This window comes from Esox lucius, chromosome 22, assembly GCF_011004845.1.
Source record: "Esox lucius isolate fEsoLuc1 chromosome 22, fEsoLuc1.pri, whole genome shotgun sequence".
NCBI classification, from domain to species: Eukaryota; Metazoa; Chordata; class Actinopteri; order Esociformes; family Esocidae; genus Esox; species Esox lucius.
Genome location: NC_047590.1, coordinates 10,970,864 through 10,988,237, shown reverse-complemented (window position 1 = coordinate 10,988,237; position 17,374 = coordinate 10,970,864). Strand labels below are relative to the sequence as shown.

At 43.0% G+C, this 17,374-nt stretch overlaps 1 protein-coding gene across 1 annotated transcript; it reads left to right on the top strand.

Moving 5' to 3' along the window:
- Positions 1–6,121: 6,121 nt before the first annotated feature.
- LOC105006747 (SLIT and NTRK-like protein 3) lies at positions 6,122–17,139 on the top strand. Its single transcript, XM_010865408.4, has 10 exons — positions 6,122–6,614; positions 9,260–9,542; positions 9,704–9,955; positions 10,245–10,360; positions 10,526–11,142; positions 11,432–11,622; positions 11,832–11,935; positions 14,292–14,511; positions 15,319–15,445; positions 15,655–17,139. Exons 2-10 carry the CDS (start codon positions 9,321–9,323, stop codon positions 16,701–16,703), a joined length of 2,898 nt encoding a protein of 965 aa, XP_010863710.2. The 5' UTR covers positions 6,122–6,614; positions 9,260–9,320; the 3' UTR covers positions 16,704–17,139.
- Positions 17,140–17,374: the final 235 nt, after the last annotated feature.

Here is a 17,374-nt window from a genome sequence, read left to right as displayed (position 1 = left end):
GTGGTTCAGCCATGAGAGAACAGCTTTTGCCTTGTTTTCACAGAACCTTACTAGTGCTTGTGTCTAAGGCAATATGGACAAGTGAGAAAAAATAAAATGCAAACGAACTTTGACATTATTCATGTAAAGACAGTTTCTTACACGTTTGAAGAAAAATTTAAAAGTTTTGACCAACTTCTTAACAGGTTTTATTTTTAGTCAATTTAATGGCTAATACCACACCCATATACTTACTATATTCAACTGTCAAGAAATGTAGATTAGATATAACTTCTTAATAACGACCAATGAAACCACATCACTGTTCAATGCAGAACCAGAGAGGATTCCGAATTATTCAGTTCTATTTTTATCTCTGTTTGTGTGTTTTTGTGTGCGCATGTGTATGAGTGTGCATATTCTGACTTCAGATTCCAAATGGCCAAGGTTCCCATGGTAACTGATTAAAACCCTAATTAAAGCAGGAGGTTTGATTAATTAGCTGGTGAGTGTGTTTATGTGTGTGTGTGAATGGTGTCCCTATCTCTGTGTATGTGTCTCTCTCTCTGTGTATGTGTATCTGGGTGTGTATGTGTGTGTGTCCCATGGGGTCTGAACCACATGTTAGAGACTAGAGGTGAGCAGCAGCCAAAGCTGGGACTTTTGACTGTCTGGCCTTTGTTCGCAGGAGAGAGTAGAGGAGAAGACAGACCAATATTGGTATTGGTTCTAAATCGGCTTACCTGGTAAAAATTAAGGTGAAATAAATAAAAGGGACCAAGACAGACAGAATAAGGAAAGGAAAAACAGAAAAAGAAAAGAAAGACTAAGTCAGAGAGGTAGAAAAAGATAGACAAACCGAAAAAAGAAAGACAGGCAGAAAAAAAAGAAAGACAGACAGAATAAAAGAAAGACAAACAGACAGAAAACAGAAAGAAAGAGGCTTTGGCAGGGTTAGGTAGAGGAGAACTGAGGGATGCACTGGACAGCTTTCTACATACTGTACATAGTACCTGAGTATAAATAGACTACCTATTTTAGAGGCTCCTCTTACAGCCTAAAAGGTACATAGACACAAACAACCCACAATCATGTGCACTGCGTGCAGCTCTGTACCCCCAGAGAATAGATGAAGATATCTGATTAGCATCTCTCTTGGCTTCATAAATGTGTGTGTGTGTGTGTGTTTGTGTGTGTGTGTGTCTATGCGTGATCTTGGGATGTTGGGACACTCCAGGGATTACAGTTTTGAGGGTACTGAGTGTTCAGATTATCCGTGTTAGAACTTCCCCCTAACCACAGATTTAGGATCAGATTACTCCAATCTTAACCTTTAGCACATTGGGGATAGATATATATATATATATATCTGGTTCTGTATCAGATGTTATGGGTAAAATCCATTTGTGTGTGTTTGTGTGTTTCCACTGCTGTGTGCGTAATAGCTTTGTGGGACAACTGCTATGCACTAATGCACTTGAGAGCTCTGAAATCTATAACCATCATTTGACTTACTCACACGCGCACACACACACACATTACTGGAAGTACTTCAGTCTCCCTCTGATAAACATAAACGGAGATTCCTCTTTATATATCTGCTGGGGGAGAGAGACGGGGAAAGACAGCCTGAGAGGGATGGATACAGAAAGGGAAGGGAGCGAAAGACTTAGAAAGAAGGAGTGAAAGCGAGAGAGTGAGAGAGGGAGGGAGGAAGGACATAATGCCTACTCCATTACTTTTAGATAAGTCACATTAAAGCTAAAATCAATGTGAAATTGAACTGAAAGCAGTTTAATGGCATGTACTATGGGGATTGGCCATATCCATATCAGGTGCATTTCTCTTAACTTAATATTGATATCATATCACGTTTTAAAAACTGTGTCTCGTCTCATAAAAGAACAGTCGCTTTCAAACTTGGAATTTCATGGCTAACTAAGGGATGATGGTGACTCATAGATTATGCACACAGAAACAACATATTTAACAACCACAGTGTAATAACGATTCTTGGTTGATTTTGGGGCAGCTGGGTAGCCTAGCGGTCAAGAACATGCGGCCAATAAGACATCAAGACATTTAATCCTAATGGCTGTAAATATAATGTGTTTATTGTCATAGTTAATTAGTAAATTACAGGTGCAAAAGAAAACGTGTGATGTAAAGAAACAGTTAAATAGTAAAAAGAAATAATAACCAAGCTGTATTAATAAAACTGAAAACTGAAAGATATTTAAATAATGTCTTTATTTTACCAAGTATTTTTGTTATGTTGACAGAGAGATTTTAGTGATAGAAGTCATTGGAAGTCTGTGGCAGTACGACAAAATAACTAACAACCAGATTTTTGTCCAGGCTATATCTTCTGTGGAATCATTTCAATGCACAATTTACAAAACGCAACTTATTTAATAAAAAATCTAAAACCTATCTGTCATTTTATTATGTTGGTAATGTTTTATAAAAGCAGGCATGTGAAAGTGCTGTGTCATGAATGCAATCACAGGTAAATGGCCTTGTTTGGCCCAGAGTGATAGTTGCCCTTTTGCCTTGATTACGATACGCCATTTAATATTTCATAACGTCTTAGGATAATGTATTTCAATACTTCAGCAAAGCTTTGTTCGGCCCAGGGTCTTCTAGTGGACTAAGTTGCTGCCTCCAATAAATAGCACTGCAGTGTGGATTAGATTCCTACCCACTCTTATTTAGGCTCACTCTCTCCTCTTTCTATCCTTAATGAAAAACAACAAAATGCACAAAGAAGTATAACTTCAGAAAGTTTTGTCTCCTTTGAGTTTGTGGCATCTCAGCACAAGTGTGTTTCTGACTTAATTATATAAACAAGGCGAGCATGTCTGTGTGCGCATGTGCGCCTGTACCCCAACCAGCCAATATATGCTGTGTATACGATACAGCAGAAGATAAGTCAGTCCACTGAGGTGTGCAAGGATTCTGTAAGGATGCAGGCTGGCTTGGGTCGCCATGGTAACAAACACTGGTTCTCTAGAAATCTGTTGACGGTGCTTAAGGGCACGAGCAGAGATGAATAAAGTAATGAGATTATGAATTATTGTTGGTATAGCTGAAGGGCTGGGTAGAGTTTTTTTTATGCCTCTGCATGTGAAGGTAAAGTTGATAGCAGCCCACTACAGCTTGTGTGGCCTAATGTCTTTGCTACTGTAACCAGCGGGATTCATCACCTAACCTTTATTCTAATTGCTCAACCTAACCGTAATCCTTTACCAGCTGGAATGAATGCACAACCCTTACCATAAACATCCTTGTGTAGGGGCCAGGCTTAGTTGAAAACTTCACAGCTCTCATCCTTGCATAAGGGCCATGCTTGGACAACTCCACGCGTCGCCTTGGATGGTCTCACAGTTAGAGCCACAAACCTCTGGTGCACATATTTCAATGCAGCATAAGTCTGAATCCAACCTGCTGCTATTTAAGCAGGCTTTCTATATTTTCCACGTTCTTTCATCTTTAATAAAGAACAAAGTCCCTTAAATATGTTAAGGAATGTTAATGTTAAAACATCAGCTTTAGATAATAATTTCACCCTCTGAAGCATCTGATTCTGAATTGAAAAATAGGATTCTGATTTGAAATGTTATTCCTTGTTGAATGACAACATTACATTATCTCTCAACAGCCCTTATGTGTAGGCAAATTGAGAAATAATTCAAAATGTAGAATACGGTCACCTTTAAAGACTGATATATTAAGGTGCCCTAATTATTATGTAACTAACACAGGGATAACTGTATTAACAACTGAGTAGATACTGGTATTTCTATGTAACTTCAGGTTGTTGCTGAATCTTTTATAACACAATTGGAATGAGGGAAGTGTAGGCTGGTAATTGCACATTCACTCATTCCAATATGTACTGTAATGTTTAATAATTACACATTTGAAAGTAACCTGTTGATGTTACCAAAATGGTACATTGGTACATGTTACCCTACATTTTACATTATATTAGTCATGCTATTATCCAAAGTGACTTAAATTCCTCTTAAGCTAGGTGAGAAAACCAAAGCAACTACATTTTACTCTGTGACATAGCCCTCAAAAAAGGTAGACTGGTGCTTGAATAGATGTAGATTTATTTGAGATACTCTAATAAAAAAATAGAGTTTCACCACATATTTGGGAAAAGGGGTGGGGATCTGCTGTCCAACCTTCAAGGGAAGGCTGGTTCCGCCATGAATGTGCCAGGACAGAGAAGAGATTTGACCGCTTTGAGCTCTCCTCCTGTAGGAGTAACTAAAAGGTGTCCCACCTATCAAACCCACATGTAATGATTGATAAATAAGGCATTTTAATGCTTTATTTGAACAATCAAACTCAAGCTGCAGCTGTACATGTGTACAAGAGGCAGTAGCTTCAAATGCTCAACCACCCTAGGCTGGGGTAATTGTCACAAGGCCCTACCTGTCATTCACGACCAGTAATTAACTACCAGTACCCAGGTTATTTCTATGTTTGAACTGGCTTAAAGGTTTTACAGTTTTATAAATGGCACAATGTTAACATCCTTTCATATTATTCAAAATAAAATCCATTACATTGAGAAATTGCCTTTTTCACAGAGATAGCACAGGGTTTCACTTTTGGCTGCTAACGGGAGTGTTAGGGGTTGTCAATACCCTCGATAGCTATAATGTCATAACCCACCTTATTTCTACAATTTGTCTTCTTAAAATTGAATTTTGTATTTAACCCTAAATGTAACATTAACCTCATGCCTAAGCTTGAAGGGGAAATCCACTTAAACAACATATTGTTATGGTATACATTGTTGAATAATGCAAAAATATGACAAAAGTTTTTCTGCATTTTGTTGTCTCTCAAACTAGGTAGCCACGTGACATTTTCCTCAGTTGTAAGTCCCAGGGAAAGTATTTGCGAGTACACACCATCTCATATGAACTGCGTGAAGTAACCTGGGACAAGGTTACTGATCTAGTGTAAACCAAGTGTGAGAGGTCAGTTTACCAGGTTTCTGATATCTGAAATTGAAATCTCAACCACGTATCTTATCCCATTTCACACATGTACAAAGTGTTTTATATGCATATTTAAATAGAAAATGTTTTTGCATAAACCAGATTGTAGATTGGGGTCACAGCCAAGAAATCAGCTATTATTGACCATGACTCTAGCACAATTAGGGTTAACTACTTGAAGGCCTGAACAGCAGTTCAGTTTAAGCAGAAAAGTAACAGTTAGCTTAAAAACTGTACACCAGCTTTTCACCTTGTCAGCTCTGGGATTTAAACCAGCAACCATTCCAACCTGCCCAATGCTCTTATGTCATAGGTTACCTGTCGCCCCATGTTGTATGTCATGCAGCTTGTATTTCCTCTCTGTTTTGGTATATTTGACTAGTTACCACATTTTCTTAATAATCATTGCTTTGAAACTCAAATGGGGAATTTTATTTAATGGGTTAAATATGAATCTTTGAGAAATCCATTAAATAAATATAAAAATAAATAAAATCAATCTGTCTCCTTATTTCTCCTGTCTATTGCCTATATTTTCTTACTGTAACTTCCAAGTAATTCAGATGTCAGGTCACTTTATTTAAAGTTTCTTACTCCTGGGCAAGGAACATACATTGAAAATAAATGTACATCCATGGTAGCAAACATTGTAATCTGGGTGTAAAAGACTGTCCAATTACATTACCCCTACTGGGTTACAATGGATACAGTGTAGATATAATTACATCCTATGTAAATCATTGTTCTTAGCCTACTTGATTCGGTATTACATTTGAGGCAGGTCCTAATTAACAGGTGACTTTCAAACGTTGACTTTCAAATAGATCAGGTTGCAGGATCCACCCCATTTGTAGGCTACTATTTCCTAGCGAGTTTCCTAGCCTATCCTGGTTTTCTTATTCTATAGGTAATAATAAACAGATATACCGCGCAAATCATGTGTCCTGTTTCAAGCGCCAAATGCGCGTTACCGGTAAATTAGAAACATCTTCCTTCTACGCACCCCCCTCAACAACCATTCCGTCAGTATCTCTCTCTCTCTCGCTCTCTCTTTCTCTCTCTCTCTCTCTCTCTCTCTCTCTCTCTGACTCTCACTCTCTCTGTCAAGAGATGGGGACACTAAATCTAACCAGCTTCTACTTGGAATATCTCGCCAGTTTCCCTCCTCATTCCACTCAGTCATCCTTTCCTTCCTTTCCTTGTGTTTTCATTCCTTTTGTTGTCTTTAATTAGGCTACCCGGTTATCAAATACGGAGAGACCAGTCTTCTTCCTCAACCACATAATCCGCGCAGAATCACGCGCGTGTTCGGTGGCAGTCCCGCGCCGCAGCTGAGTTCCCGCGGGCAGCACTGTTGAGCGCTCGAGAGGGGAGCGGACCTGCATTCTAAAGCTGAGCTTTTTTTTCATTTTTTTACGGTTCGCAATCTCTCTCTCTCTCTCTCCTCCACATTGCAGTCCTGTCACGTCCCCCCTGCTCCCCCCATCTGCCTCAACCGCTCCAGGAGAGGAAAGGAGATAGGGAAGAGTGCGGCTGAAAAGCGAACAGACATGTCGTCAGCCAACGCATAAAGTCTCCGATCCGCTGTTCGTTGATTTCTTCGCGGGGACCTGAGTGAGTAAAGCCCGCGTCTCTGCAGTTCAACTGCCGCTGTACGGTTCTAGCTCTAGTGGGAGGGGGAGTCGGGGTGGGGGTGGGGGGTCGCGGGGGGGGGGGGGGTGGCGGACAAAGCCTAATATAAATGGATTGCGTTTCTGCCAAGGATTTTATCCACCCACACAGTGTGCCTTAATAGGTTATATTAATGACTATTTAATTGGACACGCACTAATTATATAATTACAATTGTGCGCAGTAATGTTACTAATTGATGTTCTTGGCTGGATGTAGCTATACACAGCCTTGGTCATGGATGGTGCGATGTGGATGGTTTTTCTAGGGGAGAGGGGCCAGGTTGCGCCGCGCATGGTAAGCTGTGAATCCGCCCTGGTTGGACAGTGGGCTTGGTAAGCAAAGGTAGACGCTGGGATTATGTGACATGAATATGGGTGTTAATAAGCAGCTGCCGAGCGTCATTGCTGGTTGGTTTTCGCCAGGGTGCAGGGCCATGGAATAGAGAACAGTGTAAGGTAGGAGTCACCAAAGAACGACAAAGTAAACCAAACCACACCTATCCTGGATGCACGGATGGATGACAGAGATTTATTTGAGAGTGGTAGTGGAAAGGGAGACCGTGGGGGCGGGGGGTAGAATTATTTGCCAATCAAGTTGCTAGAGCAAGTAAACAAAGTGTTGTCTATAGGTCAGACTGTCATTTCCCCAATAAGGGCCGAATTTCAATACTTCAATATGGCTATTTAAATACAGATCCAGCATCATACTGTTCTGTCAGCATGATGTAAAAAGGCTGTTAAATTCCATGTATTTATCCACTAAATATACAAACCCGCATGTATTTGGTAGAAACATCAATTACAAATTGGCTACAGCATCTGTAGACAACCAGAGACACACACATCCATGATTATGTCTCTCAGGCCTTTCTTGCGCTTCTTCGATTCATCTCTTTATTCATCTCTTTTCTCACTCTCTTTCTGTCTTCTGCTATTTCTCTCTAGCCAAGGGACAATGTGAGCAGGGAGATGGGGAGGCTTTTGATACAATCAATATCAATAGATTTGAGCCATTTCACTTGGAGCTCTGTGTGTGTGTGTGTGTGTGTGTGTGTGTGTGTTTGATCGAGAGAGAGAGAGACCAGCCTTGACTGACTGACTCACGGTTTCTCTTGGTTACGCAATCAATGCTCTCTCTTCAGCACAACAGTCTGCTCCTCCTCTGCTCTTCTCAGGAGACACTCAGTCCTCTCTTCTTTTCTCTTCTCCCTTATTCTTCTTCTCATCTTTTTTTCCCCCTGCTCTCAACTCTTCATATCTATGACCCTCCTCCTCTTCTCCTTCCGCTCCCCTTCTCTCCCCTGTCTCCTCTCTTCTGTCTCCCCTCCCCTCTGTAATAATCACCTCTCTCTTTGGCATCTGATCCGGTCTCACATTCTCAGTTTATCCTAATGCAGTATTTTCTCAGCCACTGATTTATGTTTATTTATTCTGTCTTTCTTTATTATTACAGTATTATTGGTTTTATTATTTGTTATTGTGTCTTTATTGCTTTGTCAGTATTATTACTGTATCATTATTTTAACCTTCATTACCGCTCTGAGAATAATGTTTTCAGTGATTATAGCTGCTTTCCAACTAATCTCATCCAGCAGGTCGACTTGCTGTCCGTCTATATGCAGTAACAATTGAGCCTGAGGACAAGCTTACTTCTGAACTAGTAGCTTCTAATTGTTATTGCTTCTTGATTAGTAGCCTATTACCTTCTGCATGATGGCATTCAAACCAAGGTGCCTGATTTAGACCTTATTTTGCTGCTGAGAGCAGAGAATGAGACTGCATCTCTTGTTTTCCGGTGCAGTCTTCTCTTATCCACTGGGCCTCATGTTTATAATATATTAGTTCATTATAATCATCAGCATCGCTCTGACTGTCATTATGTCGGTTTAAAAGCAGCCTCTTATGTTCTGAAGAGGCCTTCTGATCCTCTCTTAAGCTAGTTGCCATATTATCATGGTAATCATCCTCATTTATTTTAATGGTTTAGATTGCTGTTGATAGTTTATGAATGTTATGGGTGTTTACTTACGTAACTGTCTGGTACTTGGAGCTTTAGGTACACTGACCAGCAGACTAAGCCATATTCATACACGGTATAGCTATACTATATTTAAGTAATAAGACTCAAGGGTGTATGGTATGTGTCCAGTATAGCAACGTTCTTAGACACTACCTGGAGTGTCTGGATATAACACTCCGCCATGGTATATTGGCAAAATGCAACAAACCCCTGCAATGCCTTATTGCTATTATAAAACTGTAATCCATATTATTAGGAGAGTAAAAGTTAAAAGTGACGTCATACCTCATGTTATACAGTCTTACATGGCTCTCGGCCAATCAGCACTCATGATTCGAACCACCCGGTTTATAAATAGCAAATAACTATAGCCTGTAAAACGATAATTATACTGAACTGTGGGAAAACCAAGTTGATTCTGGTAGATTTATTTAGATTGATTCTGATCAAAGGTTGCATCCACTGGACAACAAAACACAGATGTACAGTTGAGTGCATAAACATCCCTTCTGGGGGTTTGATTGAATTAAAAGTTGCCTTGTGTGTGTGTGTGTTATTGTCTGCAGTGCGTTGAGGGGTGGGTGTGTGACGACGCCCTAGGCTGGGCTTAGAGGCTACAGAGGCAGGATGCAGTGGTTCCCCCTGCTGACTGTTGTAGCCCTGGGGTGTGTAACCCCGACCCACACACACACTCACACACACACCCCGACGCCCACCTCCACACACACCCCTCTGGTGGACGGCTCGGAGGAGGTGGACGAGCCGTGCTTTGAGCCATGCACCTGCGAGGTCAAAGAGGGTGTGTTGCACGTGCACTGTGATGGGCGAGGCTTCACTAACGCCAGCCAGGTGACTGAACCACATTACCCTAATCCAATCTACCACATATCATATTATAGCGCAAAATGTGTAGCATAGCAAAAAAAATACTGCACACAATGTACTCTTTCTGTTTTGACACGTGTATTCATATATGATGAATGTAATAAATTAACCAATCAACCAATCAGGTGTCCCAGTCCTGGATCCGCCCCTTCAAGCTCAACTTGCAGAGAAACTCCCTAAGGCGTCTCTATAGCAACAGCTTCCTGCACCAGGGCAATGCTGTGGCGATAAACCTGGGCAACAACGCACTGCAGGACATCCGTGCCGGGGCGTTCCATGGCCTGGGGACACTGAGACGCCTCTACCTCCACGAGAACAAACTGGAGGTGTTCCGCAACGACACTTTCTCCGGCCTTGAGGCACTAGAATACCTGCAGGTGGGTCTTCCAAAATTACAACCTGCGAGGATCGTCACGAAACACTGTGACCAATCATCATCCATAATTACTGTGATCAATAATCATCCACGATCACTGTGGCCAATCATAAATTCTAACAACCGTGATCAGTCATCAGTTGTAGTCATTGTGAAATCAACCATCAATAATCACATCACTGTGGTCGGTCGTCATCGATGTTAGGTGATCTGTTGAGCCTCCTGTTCGTATACAAAACGTCTGAAACGTTAACGCTTTGTGACTTTATCTTGGCCACCTCTACCTACAGGCTGACTACAATGTAATTAAACGCATCGACAGCGGGGCACTACGCAACCTGCACAAACTACGTGTACTCATCCTCAACGACAACCTCATCCCTGCCCTGCCCCCTCATCTGTTCAGGTATTTAGCCTCTTATTAATTAAACGTTCACAGGGCCTTTATTTCCCAAACCACACTGTAGGCCAGTATAGACTCAGCGCTCTGACGGTCTATCACATTTCCTGTATGACATCTTGACATGGAACTGACCGCTGGCCTTATGATTACATCCAATGGATCCCCCAGATCTGTGTCTTTGACCCACCTGGACCTTCGGGGGAACCGTCTGAAGAGCCTGGCTTATGCTGGAACTCTGGAGTACGTGGGCCGCAGCCTAATGGAGCTCCAGTTGGAGGAGAACCCGTGGATCTGTGGCTGTGAGGCGGTCCAGCTCCAGACCTGGCTGGGTCACATCCCGTACACCGCAGTGGTGGGGGACATCACCTGTGAATACCCCTTTCACCTGCATGGAAAAGACCTGAGGGAGATACCACGCAAAGAGCTGTGCGCCGGCGAGGTGGAGAAGGAGGGAGAGAGGGACGGAGGGGTACAGCCTCCCAAGCATCCTGCTTCTATCCCGAAAGCAAACCCCAACCCCGGGAGGCCCAGACCCACCAAGCCATCCTCCATGGTTCACCATCAGAACACACATACGTCGTCTTCGTCGACTTCTTCATCGTCAGCGGAGCGAAGGGAGAGAGAGAGGTCACCTCGGCCCACCAAGCGCCCCCGGCCCTCAAGGACGCCTCCCACCCAACGTAGTCTCCTTCCCAACCAGCCCCCTCCCGTTGCGGGGTACCAGACTCGCCCCCCGATCCCCATAATCTGTCCTCTGGGGTGCACCTGTAACCTCCACATCTCAGGTACAGGTTTAGCTGACCAGTTTGACATCAACACACACTGTGGTGACTTCTGCTTAGTAGGTTGATTTCTGCTTCCTGCTACAACAGCAAAATTACAATTGTCAAAGCCTACTACTATCTGTTTTTCAGTGTAAAATGCAAAGGAGGCAGGAAGTGTTTATTGCACCTGATGATGTCATAATACATAGACTAACTTGCATGCATACAGGAAGTGCTTATTGCACAATACTATGGATGGAAATGTTCTAAAAAAGCTGCAAATAAAGCTATATTATTATTGTTGTTCCAGACCTAGGGTTGACAGTAAACTGTAAGGAGAGCAACTTCCGTAACGTGTCCCAGCTCACGCCACGCCCCCTAAACGGCAGGAAGTTATACCTGAGCGGCAACCTCATCCAGCGGATCTATAAGTCCGATTTCTGGAATTTCTCCAGTCTGGATCTACTTCACCTGGGAAACAACCGAATCTCCTTTATTCAGGTTGTCTTTAGCCAGAAGCTATGAACAGGGAGCAGTGTTGGCCATGTTTGATTATTGTTGCATTTGTTATGCTAATAGGAAACAATAGGCCTATAACCTAGATTTTCAGCGTACAAATTTGTTAAATTCAGAGGCCCTGTGGAACAATGGGCATGACGTTCCTGTATTTTAGCTTCTCTGTCTCCATTTCACTCTCTCTGGATCTCCAGGAGGGAGCTTTCTCCAGTCTGCCAACCCTGAGAAGTCTCTACCTGAATGGCAACAATCTGCAGAGGCTCAGTCCACATATGTTCTTGGGACTATACAACCTCAGGTACACTCTTGGAAAAGAAGGTGCTATCTTGAACAGTGGCACTAATGCAGGGGATACCTGGTGTTCGCAGATGTACTGCAGGGGATTAATAATTAAATGTTATTAATCAACAACATACAGTCCCCTCTAGAATATTTGGTAAAGATATGCAAAAAATTATATTGAAATGACACTGTTGTTTATCAGCTTTATCTTACACTAAAAATTAGGTTGGATATTTATGATTTCTGTTTTGCTGGGGTATAAATATGAGGTGACATCCTAAATTCCTTTAGTCTTCTATCAAGACTAAAGAAATTTCATAAATGATCCACAAATGATCTCATAAATGATGCAATGGCTATAAAGAAAATAGATACACACCTAAAAAATACCCATTTCCAATATTAGGCAAATAATGAAGAATTTTAAACCAACTGGAGCTGTGATGAACCTGCCTGGAATACTATGGCTCAAGAGGTAAGAAATTCCCCAGGGACCATAGAGAATTGTTGGTTCAAAAGTTGGTTCCACCATGGAGTCACAAAGCCTCCAAAATTCCAATTAGATGCCACCTCCATACAAACAAGCTGTATAAACTTCTCTCATTAAAGAATAAACGTCAGCACCTGGAATGCTAAGTGTCATGGGAACTTTGACTGGAATCAGGTTCTGTGGTCAGATAAGACAAACACCAGAAGTGGTTTTGCTATAAATAGAGCAATGGTCATTTAGAACTATTGCCCATTGTGAGATATGGTAGTGGAAATATAATGTTGCTGGTTTGGTTTGCTCGAAATGCCTTGGGAACATGGTTAGGATACATGGCATCAATCTGTCTGACTCTACCATGATGCTAAAATTGTGTAATCGCTGGATCTTCCTGCAGGACAATGATCCAAATCATTAATCTAGAAATGGCTCACTGACCACAGATTTTTGCCATGACAATCCCAGTCCGCTGACCTAAACCTTATTGAAAGTCTGATGGTGAGCTGAAGAGGAGTGTTTAGAAGAAAGGACCACGGACTGAAGAATCTGGAAAGATTCTGTATGAATTAATGGCCTTCAATTCTCCCACCTCATGAAACAATATAGAAAAAGTCTCAGTGATGTTTTCTTGGTAAGGGGTGCACAAAGCACTAAATGAAGGGGTGCCAATAATTGTGGCAGGTGTTTCAGAAATAATATTTATTCATTAATGTTTTTTCTTCACATTTTTTTACATCAATTAAAAGTTACATTTTGTTATGTTTTGCATATAAGGCGAAGGTAATAAGCAACAAGGATAGTTTTTTGCTCATCTTTACCAAGGGTTAGGGTTATTTCTGAAAGGGAGCTGTATGTTGTTAACTCTGGGCGAAAAGGGTCTGAGAGGCTCACCGAGACATTTGTATCCACAGTACTCAACCAATCCAGTTTTACTACTTGTTGGATATATTCATTGTCATTTATGCTTTAAAACTGCATCATGGCTAAATCTTTTCAATTGGAATGTATTAGGAACAGCTGAAAATCATATGTAACCCTTTTTAGCCTCTTAAAATGGCTATTTTGGGTATCATGTGGAATCCTTTCAAATTTTTGAAGTAGGACCTTTCAACCACCAAACCACCAGTCAGTCCTACATCTAAGATATATATTGGAAGATATGTCCATACCTTTGCTTTTATTCTATTTTGGACATTATTATGAGTCCATCACTTTCGAGTCCATTACTATAAGCCCATTACTATGAGTCCATCACTATGATTCCATTACTATGAGTCCATACGTTTTGTGCCCATTACTATGAATTCCATTACTAAGAGTCCATTACTATGAGTCATTTACTATTGAGTCCATTACTGAGTCCATTCGTTTTGAGCCATTACTTTGAGTCAATTACTATGAGTTAATTATGTACTTTGTGTTTATTACTTGAGTTCATCACTATGAGTCCTTGACTTTTAGTTCAATACTTGTGTACATTACTGTGTCCATTACTATGAGTCTATTACTGTGTCCATTACTATGAGTCCATCACTGTGTGTATATTACTATGAGTCCATTACTTTGTGTCCATTAATGTGTCCATTACTACGAGTTTATTACTATGAGTCCATCACTCTGTGTCCATTACTGTGAGTTTATTACTATGAGTCCATTACTGTGTCCGTTACTATGAGTCCATTCTACCCCATGACACACAGGTTCCTGTACTCACTGTATGTTAATGTCTCCCTGTAGGTTCCTGTACTCACTGTATGTTAATGAATCCCTGTAGGTACCTGTACTCACTGTATGTTAATGTCTCCCTGTAGGTTCCTGTACTCACTGTATGTTAATGTCTCCCTGTAGGTCCCTGTACTCACTGTATGTTAATGTCTCCCTGTAGGTTCCTGTACTTCGAATACAATGAGATTAAAGAGGTGGAGGCAGGAACATTTAGCTCTATTCCGTCGCTTCAACTGCTCTTCCTCAACGCCAACCTGCTGAGGTCACTCCCAGTCGGAGTGTTCCAGGGTATTGCTCTCTCCCGCCTCAACCTCCGCAACAACCACTTCCTCAGTCTGCCTGTAGAGGGAGTGCTGGAGCACCTTACTGGACTGGTGCAGGTAGGGGAACTAGGGCACGGGGCTTGGAGGTGACCATAGGACGTGACCATAGGAGGTGACCATAGGAGGGGACATACCGTGGTGGGGTTAGGGCATCGGGCCAGTAACAGAATGGCTTCTCGTTCCAAGACCTGTCTTCAATAATGTCAAAAATTGGTTAGTCTTGAGAAGGGTACCAAATGGAACAATATGTAGAATCCTCCCTTGAACGTTTCTAAGTCTGAATTTAAACAGCAACACGACTTGTCTCATCCACGTCTTCCCTTACAAAACGAGACCAGAATGGTATTAGCTAGTCCAGGGTGGTTTAGGGTGTTGGGGAATTGTACTGTGAGTACCTAAAGCGCGTATAAGGAGACAGTAAGTGAATTCAAACTGATAGATGGACCGGTGAGAAATTAGAAATGTCTTCTGGTCATTTATGCTTATTTTTTTGTTTTATACTATATTGACACTTAACAAAGGAACAATATTTACACCAATAATTCCATATTCTTTATGTTCTTGAGCAGGCTCAAGTGTCTGTTCGATAGTGCTGCTTATGCATATAGTTCTGTATTAAAAACACTGTTATTGAAAAATTTATTTTACAACATAAATTATATTAATGGTATGTTCACTATGATCTCAATACATTTAATGTGAAACATTTTAGTGTTAATTACATTTGAAGGGGCAGGTATGTGTGCATAGGGAATGTGTAGGGAGTCAGTGTGTGTGTGTGTCTGTGTCTGTGTGTCTGTGCCAATCACATTTCTCTGTAAACCGAGTGAATCAACTACCAAACTGATCATCATCTTCTCCCAGGTGGACTTGCAGCAGAACCCATGGGAGTGCAGGTGTGACGCGGCTCCTCTGAAGCGTTGGTTGGAGGGCCTGAGTGCGGTGGTGGTGGTGGGGGAGGTGGTCTGTCACTCTCCAGAGGAGACCGCAGGTACTGGTGCTGGCGCTCATAGTTGCAATGACTAGATTACTACACCGCTTAATACCTGTCCACTTAACTCGACACACTTGTCACTGCCCTGGTGTGCATTCTGGCTCAATATATGTGACGGCTGTCCTACACTCGTTGCTATATTTATTTTCTAGTTTGTTCATGTGATGAACGTGCAGGTTGTTTTATTGTGTGTTTTTTTTTTTTAGGTACAGACCTTCGCTCTCTTTCCCTGGACCTGCTCTGTCCAGACCTGGGCCCTCACCAGTCCCCAGAGGAAAACCAGATGGTGCAGAACAGCTCTACAGCCCCGGACAGTAGCACAACTCCCGGCTATCCCGTGCCAGGGCCAGGGCCCGGCCCCCTGGATCCCCTGTCCAAGGCCTCCATCCCTCTGTCGGTGCTGGTGCTCAGCCTGCTGGTGCTGTTTGTGTCCGCGTTTTTCGCGGCGGCGGCGCTGATCGCCTACGCCCTGAGGAGACGGGACAAGCTGCCGTTCCGGCGACAGGGGGAGGTGGACCTGGCCGGCATCCAGATGGAGTGTGGGATATTCACCGAGCAGCAACACCACCACCGATTACCTGAGACCCCTCCCCCTCTGTCCGCCTCGGAGCACACCCACATCTACGACAGCATCCTCCCCAGCGGGCCCGGGCCCGGCCCTGACCTCAGTCAATCCACCCACCTATGCAGCAGCCGGGTCTACAAGGACGAGGACAACGCGGAGTTGAAACATCCACTGGAGCAGCTGCAACTGTTCCCGGGTTCCAAAGAGAAAGGGAGCGTTGGAAGTTATCATTCAGCTGGGGAGAGAGAGAAAGAACGAGAGTGGACCTTGGCACCCTCCTCCCCCATCGGCACTGTTGCTGGGGCGGTGGGACCTCCTCTCTCTGATCTCCACGGAAATGGCATCCTCTGCCCGACGGTCATAGACAGCCAGGGCCCAACTCCCAAAGTGGGATTGGTTAACTGCCTTTTCAGAATCTCTGGAATGTCCACCCCTGTCCCGGAGTTCCGGGACCTGCCGGACAGGTACGCACGCCCCCCGCCACCCCGATATCCCCACCCTCCTGAGCCTCCCGACCCCATACAGGAAGCCAGACCCAACCAATCGCTTGTGGTTACGAGCGCGACAGCGGGCACAGGATCGACCAGTGGTAACCAGAGCCAGGACTCAGATTTTCCCCGAGAGCTGAGAGCTAGACTCAGGACCAAACCAGATTACATGGAGGTCCTGGATAGATCTTATCAGTTCTAATGGATAACGTTCCCAATGCCGGCGATGACAAGACAAGAACTAACTTGTGCACTCTGTCAGGTCCTGAAAATGTAGAAATGTGGGGAGTCGTTTGAGGGACCATGATGACATTTTCCCTGAACACTGATATATGATCAGTTAAGCATTTTTCCTTGCTGATTGTGAAGATAAGTCTTTGGAGAGGGTAATCTGATCCTTGATCAGTGCCTAAGAGCAGCAACTTCTATTTTTTGTACAATTGATGACAAAGTATCAGGCTTTTTGTATTCACAGCATCACAAAGCAAGGGTGGGTATGTCTTCTTATTAGCTCTTTAAACACCTGCTGATAATGGACACTAGCTTCGCCTCCCCAGCAACATTGTGAAAGGTGAGCAAGGGGGAGAGAGTGAGACAGAAGGTGAGCAAGGGGGAGAGAGTGAGACAGAAGGTGAGCAAGGGAGAGAGTGAGACAGAAGGTGAGCAAGGGAGAGAGTGAGACAGAAGGTGAGCAAGGGGGAGAGAGTGAGACAGAAGGTGAGCAAGGGGGAGAGAGTGAGACAGAAGGTGAGCAAGGGAGAGAGTGAGACAGAAGGTGAGCAAGGAAGAGAGTGAGAAGGATAGAAAGAGAGAGAGGCACAGAGAGAAAGACTCACAGAGGGAGAAAGAGAGAGAATCAGAGAGAGAGAGACA